At 37.9% G+C, this 21,389-nt stretch overlaps 1 protein-coding gene across 3 annotated transcripts in view; it reads right to left on the minus strand.

Moving 5' to 3' along the window:
- XRCC4 (X-ray repair cross complementing 4) overlaps positions 1–21,389 on the minus strand; it is a 139,619-nt gene that overhangs the window by 97,154 nt on the left and 21,076 nt on the right. For 2 of the 3 annotated variants that reach the window (XM_053475200.1, XM_053475216.1), the window contains exons 2-3: positions 10,495–10,636; positions 9,247–9,437 (exon numbers count right to left, since the gene is read on the minus strand). In XM_053475200.1, coding sequence (XP_053331175.1) covers positions 9,247–9,437; positions 10,495–10,633 — 330 coding nt within the window. In that variant the 5' untranslated portion in view covers positions 10,634–10,636. Of the gene's footprint in view, positions 1–9,246; positions 9,438–10,494; positions 10,637–12,810; positions 12,889–21,389 lie in introns of those variants that run through there. The other variant, XM_053475207.1, reaches the window with a different exon arrangement.

Consider the following 21,389-nt stretch of genomic DNA (forward strand, 5'->3'; position numbering starts at 1 on the left):
GTATGTTTAAATTCCCCCACTGCATTAGTCTGCATAAATCACATTTTATGAAAGAATAAGACATGTCATCAAGAATTATAGGATGGAGCCCAATACTTTTTTCTCTCACGTTTGAGGGACTCATGTAAGACACCGAACAAATGAGTACCAAATGAGAGATGTCCTGGCGTTTTATAACACAATCATGTTGCTTTGTGCACACTGTGCATGCAATTGCATTAAAACACACATTTGAGTGTGGGCACAATGTGACATAAGTTGTGAATCTCAACAACAGGATCTATAGAGCAACCACCACTAGGAATTTTTTTTTTTAAAAGAAGTGATTTGGATAGGTTTGGTCTAGTATGTAGCCAAAAATAAATAGAGCAAAAACCAATTTATATGATCGGTATCTTTGGACAGGCAAATCAACCATACAGAAGCAATACAAGAGTGTACATTGGTGTATCAGATGGCATATAACACAAAAATGCTAGGAAGAAAAAATAGACAGCATTGACATTTTACAATAAATTGGGTTTAACAGCATTTGGAAAAACTAATCATCTAAAATTGTAAAACCGAAGTAGAAATGATGCCTCGTTGGAGTTGGAGGTATCAAATAATGCCGACAGTTTCCAAAGTAAGAAGCCACTGAGTAATAGTGAACATAAATTGTATTAGTTGAGATAGGACTTCCAAAAACAACACTGCTAGAGAACAACTAGAAAACTCAAAACTGGAAGGGTAATATTACAGCATCCCTAAAGCAAATTTATGTGGATGAAGAATGATGATGTTTGTATAAATACGCTCACGCGTGAATAAGGGCTTTTTAAAAAAACATTTCCTGACCATTAATAATAAAGCTTACGGTGAGAAATTAAATTGAAGAAACATGACAGTCATAACAGTTATATCTGTTAGATATTTCAACAGAGTTCAGAAGCCAAATTTTGTTTAATAGAAGAAGAGATTCTACAACAGTAAAACTTCTAAAGAGAAATTTTAAAGAGCATGATCTTAATGGAAAGGTGGCAGGTCCATCACACCGACACCGGGCACAACTATTTGATAAACAGTGGACCAGTGAAAAAATACCTTTACTGTACTATGAAGGCAAGCTATTGCAATGAGAGATCAAATATTCTGCAACTCTAAGAGGGAGTAATGTTTTCCTTACTTTTAAATAATTAGCCATGCTATTTTTTTCTGGTATTGGAAAAACCCCTTTTTTATATTTTGGAGAGCTGGAGATGAAATGAATTAATGAAAAAAATAAAATAAAATTAATAAATACAGACATAAAACCAAAAAGAAACGACCAGACTCAATTGATATATCAGAATAGTTTGTGTTGTTGAGAAAGAACAAAAAAAGTCCTTTTTAGCAGATACTTAACAGTTAGCATTAACACCATTTTTGCTACTATAGAGTTATCCTTTTTGTATTTTTTTTTTTTTAAATCATTGTTATACTTTTTTTTCCCAGGGAGAGCATGAGATTTTTAAAGATCAAGTTGGAAATGTCCCAAAATATTCCCTTCTCCATACTTAGTTGGAACAGCAACTGATTTTCAGTTGTGTTTTTGTAAAAGGGATAATTTCCAGTTCATTGCAATAATACATTTTGTGGTAGTCATACAATGAATAATTAAATATAAGTATTTACCCAACATTTGACGCCAATGTGAATGGATTTAAGCCACTTCTGGACTTCTATTCAGCTTAATATGACCTACAACAGATCTAAATCTACCAAACCAACTCCATCAAATATGAAGAAAGGGACCTCCACAACATCTTTAACACAAAGATAAACATACAATGTGGATATATTTTTCATAAATTATAGGAAGGAAAGCAAGACCTACAGGGTCCTCCAGCTCTCCAAGATGCAATGTAGAAAATATGTTTTCCCCAGAATGATAGGCGGCCATTCCACTCTGTTGCATCTTAATTCACAGGATTTGTTATATTTTTGTATAATTTGTTGACTGCGTGTGGCAATAGATTACACACATGTGCACTTGGGTAGCTGAACAACATCAGAATTCTTACCAGGGTCTTCCATCTTTGCTAATCTGTTCCACTAACGGTTTATAGTATTACAAATGAGGCACACGTTCAATCAGTGTTCCTGCAGAGCATCAAAGGCATCTTGTGGATATATGAGAATTTACTAGAATTTACTCGAAATCCCCAACTGGCTTATGTGGGGAATACTGCAGTATGGGAACTCTTAAGGCTCATTTGGATTTTTTGTTTCGATATATATACTACAGGAGGCAGGATGAAGCTAATTATTCAGTCACACAAATTGGTTCAATTAACATGAAGGTCAAAATGTAACACAAATATTTATTTGCCATGAACCACAGAAGCGTTGTTCCTTTAGAGTGTTGTATTTCTGATAAACTATTTTCTTTACTATAGATTGTTCTGCTGTAGGCAAGAAGTTACCGTTATTAGGGCAATTTAGGGAACACAAGTAGTGAAATAACAATGCTTTTGGTACCTTGGGTACACAGAAGGACTAGTGTGTATCAAGCCAGCTGCAGATTTGGCCACACACAGAACTCTGTAAGGGGTCACCGAGTCCTTGCCAACTAAACTACTCCCACCTATGCAAACAATGTCTTAGGGGCATTAGTATATTTCTAAGTATGCAACTACACAGGCAAATTATTTACAAATATGTGATCCCTTCCACGGTGCAGGATATTCTTCCAACAACTGAGTTTACACCAATAATGAAAAAGAAAAGATCATCCTTTGTAAAGCTTGTGATTGTGGGGTTTTGTGAATTTGCTCTATAAAGTATTCGTTCTTTCTGTGATTATAGATACAAAATAAAGGGACACTGCAGCCACCATATTCCATTTCATGCAAATGAGAGCTGCATGGTCCCTGTGAAGGAACTTTTTCCATCCATGCAAACGTTTGGTGCGATTCATCAGTAATTCACCATGCATTTATTTGCCTCTTTCTGCAGATCCCAGCTCCTTGATTTGCAGGAGAATAAATCAGCTGGAACATATCCCCTGCTTGCAACTGCATACATGGATTATACCCATAGCCAGCCAGCTCCAGTATTGCTTTGCAAGAAACATGTATAGAAAACTTTTCCAGTGATCTGCTGCTACAAGCTGGTGTGGAAATCAGGCAAGAGGAGGTGCAGTATGCTGCGGCTTCACCTAAATGTTAGTGGCTTTATTTTTTTTTATACATTATTAGTTGGTGAGGCTGCATGTGGCACTGGAGTGTCCCTTTGAATGCAAAACAATTCAATCAACAATTGCAACTGAAATCATAAATACCAACTGGGTGGATCTCAGGAATCAAGTAGCTGTGGCTGCTTACGATTTTTTGGAAGAGTCTTTATGTGATATTTTGTATTAGCATATGCTTTTGGGGTCTAAAACTTATTAATCAAACTAGTTAGATAAGAATGTTAAGTCTAACAGCAGAATGCATGAAGTAAGCCACAGAATATTTCCTATTGGAAAGTCTCATAGAACTTAGAAATACTAGTAAGTATAGTGAATCAGGTCGGTTTCACTTACTTGTGAAATAAGTGGTTTACTTGCCATTTAAGCTGATAGTATTAAAGAGGACTTACTCACTGATGGTTTACGGACAGTGGAGTTCATTTAAAGTTCGACTTGTTTCCCAGATAATTTGAAGTGACTGCCAATGGACAAGGAAAGACAAATAATACATTCATAGATCCATAATAATGCAGGAGGTTTGGCAGATTACCTGGGGAGGCAGTAATCAAAGCTGTAAACTATATGGCTTTCACACAAGTTCATTAGGTAAATTGGCATCTGTCAACAAAGCTTTGTTCTCTTATTTACGGTGATGTCCTTTCTTCATTTTTCTGCACAGGGAAAAACGTGCGATAAAGATAAAAGCCGAACAAAGAATGCGTTACAGACATCACCTTTTTTGTTGAAAGGTTTTCGTACTGTAGCCAATCACTTCTAGATTGAATATAATTCAGTGTTAATAATAGTATCTAAAAACATCGCAGCTCACTTCAGAGCTAGCAATGATACTCTATGTTCACCTGTTATTCGGTAAACTATTTGCCAGAAGAGCTGAAAACTTGGTATGGGTTCAGTGGGCATCTACTATGGGAACGACTGAGCTAGCCTTGGATTAGGCACAATTAATGTGGTGGGATATCTTCAGATTCCTAAGGAAGGTCATCTCAGCCCTTGTAACAGCTCACTAAGGCTTCCCTTTTATAATCCCTAGTAAAGTCTTTGAGATAAAATGCAAAGACCCAGTTAAGTAAATTCATGAGAGAGAGAGGAGACAGATGAGAGAGAGAGAGGAGAGAGATGGTGACTTGCACAAGATCAACTACATTGTGATGAAAGAGAATACCAGTGTTCTGCAGAGGCATGCCATCCCTTCTGGCTTTAAAGCTGTGAGGAAGAGGTGTATCTGAAGTCCAATGAAGAGCAAGGAGTTCATGGCTTTCCCCGGCAATCACTGGACCTCAACCCTGTTGAACATCTTTGGGAACATTGGAAAAGAAGAAACACACTTAGAGCATCCGAGAGTGCCTAAAGATGTCAAAAATAGTGCTGGAATAATATTATAATAATTCTGCTAAATTTGTAGACCCAATGCCAGACATAGTTAAAGCAGTCATTATGACGGCTGGTCGGCATACCAAATATTGCCATTTTTTTATTTCAGTATGTACTAGCACACACATAGCTGGTGTATCACATTTGGTGGGATTTATTAGAAAGCGTTAATGTTTTAGCATTGTTCCGTGGCAGCTGCAGAAGTTACCACTGGTAATAAAGTTTCCTTTTCATGAAAGAATGTAATGAATACACTTTGTAAAACACTGCACAGTGTGTAGCTTTTCATGTCTTAAACAGATATTTACACAATGCGGGGCAAACTACAAAACAACAAGCATCCTCACATCTGGTAGTAAAGGAATTTATATCTTCACATCTTTGGTCACAAAGTTCTCCCACAGGGCAAACAAGCTCTAAGTCCCACTTGTTGCTTTGCATATAGTCCTCGTCTTTGAACACTTACACTATTAAAAAGATAATGTGTGCGAAGATATACATACACACACACACATTGTTATAGTGGTTTTGTGTGATCTGGCTGTCAACGAGCTATAAAATATAAACTGAAGACAATTTGTTATTTTGCTGCATTGACTTATTATATGTAACAAATGTGAAAGGACCGTGTAACATGGTCAGTTCAGGGCGTCATGAGGCTATAATGACTGCCTGTACATCTCTTCTGTAAGTAGACATTACGTTGTCTTCATGCTTCAAATGCATAAATACACAATCACACACAAAAACACGTGCGTACACATACATAGATTTGTTTTAATATGTCATTGCCTGTAGATCCTTAGTGAAATCTGTTGGAGCAGAGAAAAGCGTGTATAAATGAGTTAGCTGAAAGCAGCATGTCACCCCAGCCATGATATTTACGTATGATTTTTACGCTTTGCATTTATTTCCAAATGTATTCTACATATTACATGTGCAGTAAAATCTTGTTAGCCATTTCCTATATGAAGCATACAGGGCCGGCCCTACAATGGAGCCGACTGGGGCAATTGCCCCAGGCGGCACTTTAGAAGGGGCGGCACTTTGACGCCCCAAGCGTTTTTTTTTTGTTGTTCGTTTTGAAGCGGAGGAGAGAGAGAGAGGGGCGCCGAGTGGTTTTTGCTTACCCGCTCGACGCCCCTCTCTCTCTCCTCTGCGGCGAGTCTCCCTGTTCGGTCTCGGTGCCGGCTTGTAATGCTGGGCGCCGGAAGTGGCGTCAATTTCCGGCGCTCAGCATTACAAGCCGGCACCGTGGCAGAGCAGGGAGATTCGCCGCAGGACTCTTTAAAGGTAAGTACCGGGGGGGTGTAAATAATGTCGTCGTCGAAGTTTAAAATGCCGCCACCCCCCCCTCGCTTGGCCGGGGGGGGGTTGCGGCATTTTAAACTTCGCCCCAGGCGGCGTTAAGTCTTCGGCCGGCCCTGGAAGCATAGATATATATAGCTATAATATGACTACCACAAATATCTATTCCAGAAAGGAACAAAATGGCATGACCTACCTTATGTTTTGCCAGGTAATAAAAGCATACATTTAATGCATGACCAGAGGGGCCAGATTTATGCAAAAACTCTCCCAAACCCAAAGGTCAATGTGCATGTACAATGTAAAAGTGTGCCTTTTAATTCAGATGCTTTTAGCCACTGAAATATAGTTTTGCTAAAGTGGACCTGGCATCACAATAAACATTTAAATGTATTTGGCATAGAAATTATAGAAAAGTGACCCCCTCCTCATCGGTCAAAACCTTTTCCGTTTAGTATTCAGTTTCTGCTCTTCACATTTTGGGCACTTATACAACTTCTCCTGTTTCTTAATTCCTTCTCCAGTTTCAAAACTAGTTATAGAGATTGAAATTATTGCTTCAATACAGCTTCAGAGAAGTGGGAGATGTAAATCTTCTAGAAGACATTTTCTGCGGTCTTAAGTTCTTAACGCCAGGTCCCAATTTAATAGCACACATAGAAAAATAGAAAATGACAGTCCATCTAATCCGCCCATTTTCCCTTACGTAAAGACTCAGACCTTAATCACTTTGGTCTTATATTGTGTTAAGCTTTATGCGCTCACCATGCATGTTTAAATTCCCTAACTGTATTGGCCTCTATCACTGAGGGGAGCCTGTTTTACTTATCCACCACCATCTCCGTAATATTAAACGTCCTCATATTACATTTAAACCTCTCACACTCTCTCCCCTTCTCCCTTCTTTCCTCCAAGCTATACAAACTACATATTATCACATGCAAATCATTGGTTTTTTTATTGGAATTAGATAATCTTCTGTCTCTCCTCCGTATGCATCTACTGAAGGCAGGGGCGAATCTAGAGTATTTGGTACCTGGGGCAGTGAGCACGGAAGGCGGTGGGCGTGGCTTCAGTGTTGTGCACCGGTATAGGACACCAAATCCCGTCGCACAGCATCAGTTGCCGCGCACATCGCAAGACCTCCCGCTCCCTCGATTGACTTTAAGCCGGTTAGAGGGAGATCCTTGATCTCCCAACCAAGCCTGACCCTCTTGTGGCGGACATTACTGTCCATCTCTGGAGGAGTGCCGCCGTGGTGGCACCCCCCTGATGAGCGGCACCAGGGGCGGACCGCTCCCCCCGCCAGGTATGTTACTGACTGAAAGCAAGAAGCATACTTAAGTATGCTGCCCACACATGTGTTTCAGCTTGTGCCAGCTCAATTCACATACACACAAGGTAGACTCCTACTGAAAACAACAGGAGTTCAACTCACAGGCTGAGCAGCCACCCTCAAATATGTAAATTGAATACTTGCTGAAGTTATTGCATAGAAACAGGTTGGGGGAGAAAGGAAGGCTTGTTATCAAACTTTTTAATGAACAGCTGGCGGCTACTGTTTTATGGCCAAGCAATGCTATACTGTATCGCAATAGAATGCGATAAATAACATCAACTCCAATATTTACATATTATTGAACAAAATACTAAAAAAGTATTAAACAACACAGTAAAACAGTTTACAGGAGAGTTACCAGTGTATCTGTCACTCTGTTTCTCTTTATATCCATCAGAACGAGAAGAGTTTTAATGCATTGTTATTCTACAAACTTATCCCAAAAGCTTACATTTTGTCGTGAGTTTCCAGCCAGACCACATGCAGAGGACGTACTATCTGGTTTCATTGTCAACCATTTATTTGAGTAAAAATAAAATCACAGAATCCTCCGCTCCACGTATCCCATACACGGTTGTCACTGAAGTGGTTAAAAGGTACAAACAAAAGCATTGTTTCTATGATTTTGCACACAGATTTTACTTTGAAAACCACAGATGATCTACGTTACTGAAGTATAAAAAAAATATATTATATATCTCAATGGATGTGAAGTGCTGGAGTTTAAGTAAGCACATCTCCATGAAAAACATATGTTAAACTGTAAGCAGACACTCCTGCTGCATTTCTTTGTTTTCTGATTCAGGAAATAAACAAATCTAAACAATAAGAAAAATACAGTGCATTCATTTCCTGCTGGTTATTTATATTGCAATTCATCTGAACAAAGAGCTGTTCTTGGGAAAATAACCAGAGGAGTTCAGAGATTTCTTCATTTAGTTTAGATTTATTTTTCTAGTATGTATCAATGAATGTGATGGCTGTTTTGTAGTTATTATTGAGTTCTTTGATTTTGCAAGATTCTGATCACACACTTCAATAGAATTAAACAGAGTAACGGGTTGAGTATTTAAAGGGACACCCTAGCCACCATATACATTTTTCATGCATATCATAGCTGTGTGGGCCCTTTGTATTTTTGTGTGTCCCGAACACATCTCTGTGTAACATACATCACCTCCAGTAAGCTTGAGCCAATCAGTAGCAAGAATCCTCCTTAAGAGAACAGAGAAGAACAGAATCTGCAGCAGCAGGGCTGCAGTTTCTAAATCTGGTTGGTGGGTTTTTTCCACTTTGGAAGAATGCATTTTAAACTACTCATACTGTACTTTAATATACATCCTTCTTTAGAGGGGGCATCAGTGGCATTAATGGTTTATATCAGATACCTGGGGTCTATTAATTTAGAGGAAATTTTGATTTTATAGGAGGAAAAAAAGCCCAATACATTTTCACTTAAAACATTGTTTTTTTTTCTTTTGCAAACAAAACCAGCCAATGTCAATGAAGATACAGAAGTCAAATCCATTTTAAAAGAAGATTTAAATCCAATTTTTTAAAAAAATATTCAGTTTGGGAACTTGGAATCAAAGATTTTACTTTGGTGGTTTTTAATCCTAAGTAGTCATCTTCTGCTGCAACATAGTTATATTTTATAAATAGCCTGGCACGCTAGTCCTTAATATCATTAATTTAGCCGTTTTGAAGTCGGCTAAACTCTAAAACCATTTTCAGTAAGTGTTACCATTATCTGAATGGGAAAGTTTGAAAGGATGGAGGTAAGCACATTATAGATAGCAGAAGTTTTGTTAGTTGAGAGAGGTCACAAGGGTTTTTGGTTTGGATCTGTTGGTCTCTAATGGACATGAAGCCATTGAGGAAGTGGCGGAGGAGGCAGCTGATAGTAGGCAGTAAGAAATGAGAGATAGGCACTAGCGTTGACACGGTAGAGATGACACTTGAGTGACAGCCACTGATTACAGGATATTATAAGAAAACGGAACATGTTACTTACGGAAAGGTCCTTTAATTTTTTCTCGTATGTAAAACTAAACGTTTCTGAGCTGTCTCCATCTTTCATAAGATCAAAACTGTACTTGGCGCTGGGGGGAATGGTCAAAATAAGAGCTTTCTTTAATTCGTCAACATATTTTCTCCTGTCCATTTCCATGTCATTTGCTTCCTTGGTAATGTCTTCTTTAGACACTGTTTTTATGTGAATATGAAAAAAGAGCAAATTAACCCAACCGTTAAATTATTAAAACGTTAAAAACTAGACTCTTCTTTGTTTTGATTGATTGTACCCAACAAATTTAGTTATTATTCTTAAATACAGAAGCATTGGTTTTCTTAGGCTGCCTGGAAATATTTTACCTTAATTACTATAATCAAGTTTAGTATAAAAAAAGTAAAACACAAAAGAAGTGATTCGGCTGGTTTTATACGAGGATCCCAAAGCCCTACTCTGAAACCAACGTCAAAGATTGCTAACTCGGGGTTATGTACCTCTAGAATATAAATAATAGAAAACAGCATTGTGAAATTGACACTTTTTATGGTATTCTCCCGTGTCCTGTCATTATTGCATATAATCAGCTCTCATCACTCAGTCTACAGGAAAACATCACAAAGAGAGTGCAATTAGCAGCAGATCCTGAAACCCACCACGAGGGGCTATTGTATTGTTGCAGTAGGGCATGGTGAATGGGAGACTGTGCGTCAGCTGAACTGCATAAACATGTTCGGGGACGTGATGTAAGAACCGAAAGGGAGATTTTCGCAGGTTTCTTGGAATAGAAAACATCTTTGACTTGCATTAGTTCAGGTTTGCAGTATGAAAATAATAATACACCCTCTGAAAAATCATTTACCTGAAATCAGTGTAATTAGACTTTCCTATTACCACTCGGCCTAATGATTTTAACAAATTAAGCTTTGAGTACCTCAGCGTGTGCAAACATGTTCTAACACATATCAATGCATGGATTGGGGATTACATATGAGAAGGAATTCTGATGCCGAGTGACCTCTTCACCATGGCAGCTCACTGAAGATACAGATACATGTCACTTTCCAAACATAAAACCATTAAACAATCTGTATTTTGAAGGCTAAATGGGCTGCAAAGTACTTGACCAACATGGCGTCCACCTTTCTGAAGATGTGTGTGGCACTTTGCGGAATGAAGAGCCCTTTAACTACTTCTTTCTACAGTTTCCGATTATTTTCAATGTCATCAACAATCATTTTCTTTGATGCTCACCTTCACCAATCCATGCGGAATGACCATTACAGACGGTTACGTTGAACCCGTTCCCTAAGTCTTTCTTCCAGGCAATCTGAATAAAATAAACTGCTTCTGGGTCTGATGTCAGGCTTATTTTTTGGACTTTTTTCTCCATCTTCTTTTTGGTTCATGGAAAAAAGAACAAAAAAAAAATTTAATAAATCAAACAAACGTAATAAAAAATTTTAATAGACATTTACAATTTAACATTTGTATACGTCCCATAAAGCCAAAACATATTAAATAGACTTAGTTATTGTAAAATATGTGTATACTTTAAGCCAATTTTTTTTTGGAATACCCTGCCTCAATGTTATGTAAAAATTATACACTTTAACAAAATCTCCAATGGTTTCTATTTTTTTTATATATATGTTTCCAGCCTTAAAGGTTTTGTTACAAAAGCAAAACGATTCCAGCCTTGTTTTTCAAAATTCTGATATGTTTTCTAAAATACATACAAATTAATAGAACTTGAGTGGAAATTAATTTTCAATCTAAATTACTGTTAACAGATAACAATTTTAAGGGGCACGAAAGAAGAAAACAGTAAAACAAATAAGGTGTGTTTGTGGTTGGTCACTTGATTCCCCAAAGGTCCCATAATAACTTTGCAAACAGCTTCCGCAGGGTATTGAATGTCGGGCAGGTAAACAACGCGCAGCCAACAAGACTCCTGGGCTTCTGGCGAACAGATTTAACTTTCTTTTCATATGTTTATTTTAAATTCACAAGTACTTCATCACCCAAGACAACTTAAAGGAGTTAACCCCTAGGCCTACATCCTTAAACTATTTATTAACGTCTTGTGAGTATCGCCCACATTTTTCAGAGAGATCGCAGCTGAACGGATTGTGTTAAAATCTTCTCAAACCCAAAAATATAGATATATATTTTTTTTGAATGGATTGCTTACCACAGAAGGGCACTGTGGGTCTGACAGGGTTCCCAGTTCATTGTGAAAGAGAATGGAGAAGTTCTAAATGAACAGTTTATAAACACGGCAGAGAACAGGCTGGATTTGCTTTATTAAAGTCACGTTTCTCGTTTGTGCTAACAGACGGAACAAGTATCCGATACAGAATAGAACATGTGGACATCCGTTAACTTTTACACATTTACAGGCTTAAAAATAACAATAAGTGCTCAAACAGCTACCCAGGTCCCTGCATCCACAGTATATGGAGCAGAGGTGAACACATCATCGTCCGCACACACTACTATAAGCCAACGGGTCATACTTCTCATAATTATGAGCTCATTCCTTTAATATTAAAAATAAAGTTTTAAATGTAAAAATTGCTTGGCGAAGTCATGTGACCCCGCACTATGAGTGGAGAAGGAGTAGAGCCGAGTTCCTTACAAAAGTAAGGTTATGTGATTAAATCATTTAAGAATAACCCACTAGCTGCTCAACATTAACCCTTCCACTGCTCTAGCTGACCCATATTAACACATGGCATTGAGAATACTGCTTGCAAGGCCATCTTGTTACAGCAAATTAACCCCCAACATGCCAATAGAGGTTTTACATCCATCTAAAACCCATTCCACTGTTATGTGGGTTTCATTGTTACAGGGAATTAACCCCTACACTACCACTAGCAGAGCCTCATTATTACAGATGTGAGAATTTTCACACACCGTGCAGGTCCGTACCCATTCTAGGAAGAATTTTATTATTATGCTCCATAATGTCTTTAACTGGCTTCCAAACCAAAGAAGACGTGAGTTAGGGTATAGGCATGGGCTTGCAATGCATCCGCCTTCATTGATAACGTATGAAATACGGTAAATACGATTTCTAAAGAGGTCTTTAGGCAAAAGCTAAGCTTTCACTAGCCAACATAGGAATATATGTAAAAGTTACAAAACCCTCTGGGACCTCAGGGGTCTTCTCTTTCAGACATCTGTAGAAAACTTCTCTAAGGATCTCGAAACCTTACGTAACTTTAATATTTCTTTTCCTACGGTAGCCCAACTTCAACTAGAGACTCCACTCTTTTTTGGACTAATTTATTCTAAAGAAGAAATCCGGCTGTGAAGATAGGGCTTAGTCAAGTGTTGGAAGCGTAAACTAGGAAAAAGTGAATGGGGAGATGAATCACAGAGAGGTTTGTATTCACAAAAGTAAGAATTAGAGGTATGCCAATGCTTCATTAGAAGCCAACTAGCAAACATACAAGTAAATGATATATGAAATGAAATCTTAAGATATTTGGGCTTTATGGGCATTCATGATTATCTGTGTTGATTTTTTTTACATAATTATAGCTTCTTGTGTATAGATACCCAAAGTTGGAATTTCTTTTCTCCTCAACTATAGTGCGCCTTTCTGGGTTCAATTCTACAGAGTAACCAATTTTAAAAAAATGGTATGTGGAATTTCTCCAACCACACAAGAATCCATTGTAAATTAGGGATCAGACCATTGTGATAACCTTAAACGTCACAGCCCTTCATGACTTCAAATACTCAAGCCTTTGTGAAAAAAAAAAGGATCTGTCTGGAGAAAATTACTTGTAAGTATGCAGATTACAGGGTTTTAAAAATAAAAGAAATGTCACTGGATGGGGAGATATATAAATCACTTACAGTATTGTGCAAAACAGAGGTCAATAGAGCAAGTTTTATAAGCAGTTTATTACATAAAAGTGAAATGAAAGAGCCAACTCAATTGCATGAACAAAATAACGTCTTTTTGGAATATGGGACGTTCTTGACCCCAAATGGGTGACCCATTACAACTTTACTCGTCTGAGACGATCGTAAAGAGGTCATGAGACGCAGGAAACATTTCCTGCTCGAACTTAATATATATCGAAATATGTTTTACAATTGTAACTGTTTATATTATACTTTCAGTGGTGCTCAACATAATCAGGACCTAACATGCAAACATATTTGCTCTGGCGGTTACATTCATCTCCGTCCAAGTTTAAAGATGGGAAAAGTGGGATGAATTATGACATAAAAAAATAATCTTGTGGGATCACATCAAAGTCACATTACAAAGAATGATGAAAACTGTGATTTTATCAACTGTTATTGCTTAAATAGAAAACTTTGGTATTTAAAAGGTGATATAAACATAAAATACAACTGGTAATACACAGCTGCCTAGCTGAAGCTTGAAGTTATTTAGTTATTCCTGCTGCAGGTCTTGCCAGGTGTTTGAAGCAAAACACCCCTATTGTTTGATCTAGATTTAATTGTCAAAAAATACACAGATAATCAGACTTTCAATCCGCACAGAATCTTTCACTTTAAAATATCATATTTAGTACAACTTCCTTTTTATAACGTTATTTGACAGCAGATAAGGACCATTCAGTCCATCTTGTCTGCCTATTTTTCCTGATAGCTTAGAAGTCATATGAATGATTACATTCCCTCACTGTGCTAATTCTGTTTGGAGGGTGTTCCACTTATATATCACCCTCTTCTTAAGGAAACCTCAAGAGTATGTCTAAAATAAATACAAATACAAAATGACACAACCTATATGTAAAGATTTCTGCCCATGAAGCTTTACACAGAACTCAATAGGCTCGATAATTTATAGTAAATCAAACTTGGATGAATTTTAAAATTACCTTAAAAGCTCAAATCATTCACTTAAAGAGGGAACATCTGCTATACCAGCTTTTAGCAACCAAATAAAAAATGGTTATAATTAATGCTTTTTGTCTCTCAGTGTGCTTTGAAGATATTTAGGTCTACATTAAGGTGCCAAAACTCGACTTATCTAACAACAATAATGGAAAAACAGGACAAACTATAAGAAGAGTAAGTTATGATGGTTGCTCCCATGGTATAAACATATGTATTACATATTTCAATGTTTAAATACCATTACATTGAATTGTTTAGTGTAGCATTATGGGATGACCTACTTATGCCTTGCCAGGCAAATAATTATTATGAAAAAAAACTTGGTCAATATATTATTATTGCTGTCTTGGTTATTATAAAACTATAAATGAAGGGTAAAGTAGTATTGTTTGTGTCATAATAAAAATAATTTGCAAATAATGGAACATAGAGCGAAATCCATTTTAGTTCTCAAAACGGGAAAAGCATTCTTGTGTAGCATAGCACAATGCATCCTCTCACAAAGTACCCTGTAAATCTGGAAGAACATTTCCTTTGATTTTAGGTCAACAGTTTAAATATGTTCCATTACTTTGAACACTTCAGATTAAGAGGCAGACGCTAATTACAAAAGTCTTGTATTTATTTGATTTAGTGTTTAAAATGTATACATCCTCCTTCAGTTCCAGATGAAATACACAAAAAAATGACCTGATAAAGAAAAAGAAAAAATTACAATAAAAGCAAATAATTTCCCAGGTGAATTAATGTATAGTATTGAAAAGTAACAACACTTAAAAGTGGATATATAAAAATGGCTGTTATATATATATATAGAATGCTAAAATAGATAAAACCAAGAAGCCTTTTGGTTTAACAATCATTCAATACAAAGTCAAATCTACATATATTTTTTTATGGTGACTAATCTGCAAGCAAATGAATAGACTTTCCACAAAATCTCAGAGCTCAGTACATCTACCCAGTTGGACAGGTTGAATTATTGCTTCATTAAACTAAGTATCTCAAAGTGTCCAGTTAACTGTTAAAACAAAGTACTTTTTCAAAGTTTCCTATTCCTGAGGAAATTAAGCTTTTCTTATCCATGGATTAAGCAAGACTTAAACTGTATTCATGCCCCAGGGTTCCTCTTCATTAGGAGGATAGAGTAGTCCTAGTGGTAGCCTGTGCTACCATCTATTGATAGCAATTCACTGACCGTTTGTTGAAGCTGAAGTAATTGATGATGTTAGCAATTTCCCTCATCAGTTACCCAGAATATATCTCCTATATTTTTGCACGCATAATTCTTGTAAATGTTCCTATTTAACAGTAAGTAAAACACACAATATTTGGGCATTAACATGGATCTGCCCTCCCCCCTTTGTGGCTTTCCACAAGATTTTAGAGTGTTTCTGTGAGAATTTGCGCACATTCAGCCAAAAGAGTATTTGTGAAGCCAGGACAAAAAGGCCTGGCCTGGAATCCGCGTTCCAATTTATCCCAAAGGTGTTCAATAAAGTTAAGGTCAGGGCTCTGTGCGGGCCACTCAAGTTCCTCCACACCAAACTCATCCAACCATGTCTTTATGGACCTTGCTCTGTGAACAGAGGCACAGTCATGCTGGAATAGAAAAAGGCCTTCCATAAAACTGGTGCCACAAAGGTGGAGAATAAAATTGCCTGAAACTAAGGCATAAACTCAATCCCTGAACGCCCCACCCCAAATCATTATCCAATCTACACCAAACATTAAAGTAGGGACTCTGCATTTCATCTCTTTGCATGCACCGAATCCAAGTTCGTCCATCCAACGTCCAGATAGTGAAGTGTGATTCATGACTCCAGAGAACACATTCCCACTGCTCCAGAGTACAGTGGTGGCGTGCTTTACACCACTCCAGTTGATGCTTGGCATTGCACATAGTGATCTTGTGTACAGCTGCCCAACAATGGAAACCGCCCTTGGCTGAGCTGTTCTTACTTCTGGTCAGAATAATAGCACTTAAAAATCTAGCAGGAAATAAATTTCAATTACTGACTTGTGGCAAAGGTGGTATCCAATGACAGGGTAAGGTTTAAAGTTACACAAACTCTTTGGATGACTGCCTATGTGCATGATTGTATATAACTGTTAGTCCACATCATTTTGGTCATATATTTTGGTGTATTTTGGTCATCTAGATTTCTTGGAGAATGTGACAAGAGGTCAGAAGCAGCCCATCCAACCTTATTAAAATATATATACAGTTGGGATCTTTTTTAACCACATTTAACAGGTCAACTTGAGTCACCTTCATTGACATTAAGCTACACATTAAGCTTCCAACAGTTATCCATCTTAGGAGCAAGCTGGGCAATGCAGTTATCTTAAATTGAATTCAGCTACATTTTAGTGTTTTTTTTCCCATTATTCATTCAAACTAATGGGTACTCGACTACAGACAATTAGAGGGAATTCAGAGAATGTTCAATTTGCTGAGGACTCTGCAGCGACTAGAACTTTTCCACCTTACATGTCGCTTCCCTAAACATTGGCTAATAAAGAGACCACAGTGAACGTACAGCTGCGTGTCAAAAGCAGCTGCACAGAGCTTCCTTAAAACTTCTTAGGAAACAAGATGAGAGCTGTACAAAAACTATAAACGAACACTGTCACGACAGCATCATTTTAGGCATCATCTACTCAGCTTGGTTTCCCACAGTATTATTTTTGTCAAGCTATGACAGAGAAAAGAAATCAGTGTGGGTCACTTATGAAAAGTGATTTTGTTATAAAGTTTCCATAAGAGCGATTGTGCACCAATAATCCCTTTTATTTTACAATATTTAATTTATTTTTAACCTAATAAATTGCAATCCAACCAAAACCAACTGTTTAAGAAAATAGCTTTTTTCGTTTTGAATTTTTACCATTATATCATTAGGTCAGAAAACAATTAGGCCTAAACTAGCTTAATACCTTTAATATTTGCTCTGAAAAAATATAGACGTTTCCCTTAGTCAAAAGCGTAATCTGTTTAGAAGGCCTGCCTGGCCTCCCACAAAGGAAAATGTGTCCGGGTGCCGAATTTAAAGAGCCAATTTGATGCTGCCACCTCCTCTCCAATACAGCCCCACCAAACCCTTACGATTGTAAGCTTGTGAGCAGGGCTCTCTCCACCAAGTGTATCGGTTTGTCTTAGTCTGTCAATTCTAGTCTTGTCATAGCCCTTTAATATATGTATTGTAAGAAAATATGAACGCTCTCTGTGCACACGCACAGACCCCCAGAAGCTCCTGAGGCAGCAGCCCTAGAGCAAGTTGGGCCAATTGGACGTCCTGCAAGCCAAGGAGCTAAGGGTCGAGTTCTACATACATAAAGAGGATTCTGCTGAACCCCTCTATACATTTGGATGTAATAAAAAGGTAGGATGTAAGGTGACACACAGCCATCATATGAATTACAGTTTATCTGTTGGCTGGAGTGTACATCTTAACAGTAGTACATTTTACTAAACCCTATAGGCCTTTTAACTTGGAAGCATTCAATCAATCTGCTTTTTGCATGAGTTTGAGATGAGATTGGCACCGATATTACGGCCTCTTGTGTGAGGCGTCTGTACTTCAACCACTGTCTGCAAAGAGACAGATTCATGATGCCTTATAAAACTACAAAGAATTTCCTGGTCTGTCATCACCCATTCTGAAGTGTAACCTCTCCGCATTGCCAAATCCAAGCAACACACAAAGGACCTCTGCTTTTATGTGTTCTGTTTTAGAGAAGCGGCAATCACTTGGTTCATTGCCACTGACTTTTCCAGCACCTGAAAATCCTCCTGCACCACCTCATTCTCTCCTCAAACTGCAGCGTTTAAGCATTTTGCTTTGCTTTAAACCAACGCTTCATTAACCTTGTGAGTGCCAGGGTCGGGATACACTTTCCCCTGTGAGAGGCAGGACAATTTTCATAGTTTTGCCATAGTTAGATTTATACCATGGAAGCAGTTTATACTTTACTTGGAAACATATTAAAAGTAAGATTAGATTAGTCATAGATACCCACTTAAAGCAAGCCATGGTTTTTGGATAATGTGATATACAGGAAAAAAAAGTAATAATTTCCCCAATATTTTCCTATATAGGCTAAACCATATATGCAACTTTAATCATGTATACATACATCCATACACATATTTATTATATATATATATATATATATATATATATATATATATATATATTTACATACACACACACACACACATATACACAGTATATAATGAAGAGGTGTGTTACTTATATGCAAAGTAGAATGTAGTGAAGTTTGCCGTTTAATCTCAGACAACATGAATATTTTGGTTAGCTTTTAGGTAATTTTGCTTACGAAAAGTTACAATGTGACTTAATACACTACATTTTACAGTTCTACAGTAAGTAAAAATATAATTTGAACATGCAATAGTGAAACCAGCGACCAGCATGACATTTTCACTTGTGTAAGTTGGTTTGTTAAACCACATTTGTTTGTGTTTAGTCTGAATGTGCACATTGTTGATATATAAAATAAATAACATTTTTGCTACGGTATTTATAATGAAATCTCGAAGCGCATTGCTGCATTAGAAAAACACGGCTCTTTATAAACCGCAGACAGTTGAACTCTACTATAGAAGATGTAGGCACCTGCATTGCAAGCAGTTTGGAAAGGAAAACCGTATATGACATAGAGAGAACTCATTTTTGCGATCAATGACACTTTGTTATGTGTGGCAGCAGTAGACCTAACTGAACCGGCTTCCGCACTTCACCCTTCAGCCACTGAATGGAAGATAATAAATTCTTTGTAAGTTCATTTAAAACATGACTTGTTTATTCAGAAGACACTGTATAAGGCAATTGTTCGGAGCCCAAGGCTCCCTCAAAAGCGAATCAGCCAACAGCTGATATTTTTTTTTTCCTTAACATTACTTAATTTAGATTAGCTAAACCAAAAAGAGGAAAAAGATACGAAATGCTGCTGATAAACTCAGTCTTCAGCTGTTAAGGATTGAATAAGCCGGTGATTTACACATCATAGGTGGGATTTACATACTCCCACCTGCAGCCTACTTTGAAATCTCTTCTTCTTACATGGTGAAGTGCTGATGTGATGGGTGACCTTTGGTGCCCTCTTAAACAATGCAGTTACTTTCTGCTGCACCTAATCTGAAAAGTCTAAAGCAGCACGCGGCAGAGGAATAATTTAATGGATAAAGCCTTATCTTTAAAATGTATTCATTCTCATTTAATTTAATGCACGCCTTGAAATAGTTTAAATAATTTAACTCAATTAAAATAATATTGCAAAATAACAATGGAGCAATTTACAAGCTCTCCATCTCATCTATAAAACCTCTAACTTATCCAGGGCTCACCAAAAAAAGACATACAATGTATGAACCAGGCTCCTCATTTATTAAATGGGAATCGTTCCTCGACATTTAACGTTGAGAAGAATATGCAACCTGCCCTAAAATGCTTGCAAGTGCTAAAGGTATCTGTAAAAGAAAGCAGGAAGACAGCTGCTACCAACAACACATCTAAAAGTAACGATTCTGCAAGTTGGTTACAAAAACTCAACAAGGACAACAAAATATGCAGTAAGCGGAACAAAGATCAAAGTGTGAAGGGATGTCCTGCTCAATAATTGCTACAAACTAGTGTGTATATATATATTTTATATTAAAGGATCTGAAAATGGGATTATGACCAATTATTTTTTTGTTGTTGCATGAACTTTTTTTGTATGAATGAACCAGTGGCGACTCTAGAAACAATATATAGGGGGGGGCACACAAGATGCCACAGTCAAACTGGGGGGGCATTAATAATTTCCACCATTAAATCATACCACTGAAAAAACACACATACACACACATATATATTATATATATATATATATTAGGGCTGCAACTAACGATTATTTTAATAATCGATTAGTTGGCCGATTATTTTTTCGATTAATCGATTAATCGGATAAAAAAATACATTATTTTAAATTGAAGAAAAATTGCAATAAAAAACGTACAATTTACACTTTCATCTCTTTATTGCAATGGCCTCTCTCTCTCTATTCACCTTCTTATTTTACTGACATAATAATAAAAGCTACAAGAACCCAAACACAGTGCTTCTCAAACTAGGTTTTAATACAAAGTTATTAGTAAATATTAATTCATATGTTAACTATTTTTCATATTTAATAAAAACTGAGAAAAAAGCCTTGTTTAAATTTTTTTATTTACCAAACTGCCCCCAGTTATGCACATCTGACCCCCAGCTTGCCACTCTGCCCCCATATATGCCTTATACCTCTTATATGCCAGATTCCACTGTGCCCCCTGATATGCCACTGTGCCCCTGATATGCCTTATACTCCTTATATGCCAGTGATATGCAACTGAGCCCCCTGATATACCTTTTACCCCCAGATTTGTTTTATGCCCCCCTGATATGCCTAATATCGATGTCTTATACCCCCTATATGCCACTGAGCCCCCTGATATACCTTTTACCCCCAGATATGTTTATGCCCCCTGATATGCCTAATATCCATATGCCTTATACCCCCTATATGCCCTAAAAATTCATAATACCCCCCATACACCACTATAACTCACCCATACACCACTCTGGCTCCTCCCCCTCCCATACACCACTCTGACTCCTCCCCTCCCATACACCACTCTGGCTCCTCCCCCTCCCATACGCCACTCTGGCTCCTCCCCCGCCCATACACCACTCTGGCTCCTCCCCTCCCATACATCACTTTGCCTCCTCCCCCTCCCATATACCACTCTGCCTCCTCCCCCCCATACATCACTCTGGCTCCCCCCATACATCACTCTGGCTCCTCCCATACTCCACTCTGCCTCCTCCCATACATCACGTTGGCTCCTCCCCCTCCCATACATCACTTTGCCTCCTCCCCCCTCCCATACTCCACTCTGCCTCCTGTGAACCTCCGTTTCTGACAAGACACCAGGGAGCCGGGTAGAGAGGCAGAGTGGCGTATGAGAGGGGGAGGAGCCAGAGTGGTGTATTGGAGGGTGGCTCCCATACACCCCTCTGACTCCTCCCCCCTCCCATACACCGCTCTGCCTCTCTACCCGGCTCCGTTACTGAAGGCACTTTCATTGCAGCTTCATAGAAGCCTCAGTGTAAGTGAAGGGCAGTAACGGAGTCTGTCTGTGCGATGCAGACCCTCACCGGCCATCAGAGAGGATGATTCTCTGTCAGCCGGTGGGGGTCTGCATC

Source organism: Spea bombifrons, chromosome 1, assembly GCF_027358695.1.
Source record: "Spea bombifrons isolate aSpeBom1 chromosome 1, aSpeBom1.2.pri, whole genome shotgun sequence".
NCBI lineage: Eukaryota > Metazoa > Chordata > Amphibia > Anura > Pelobatidae > Spea > Spea bombifrons.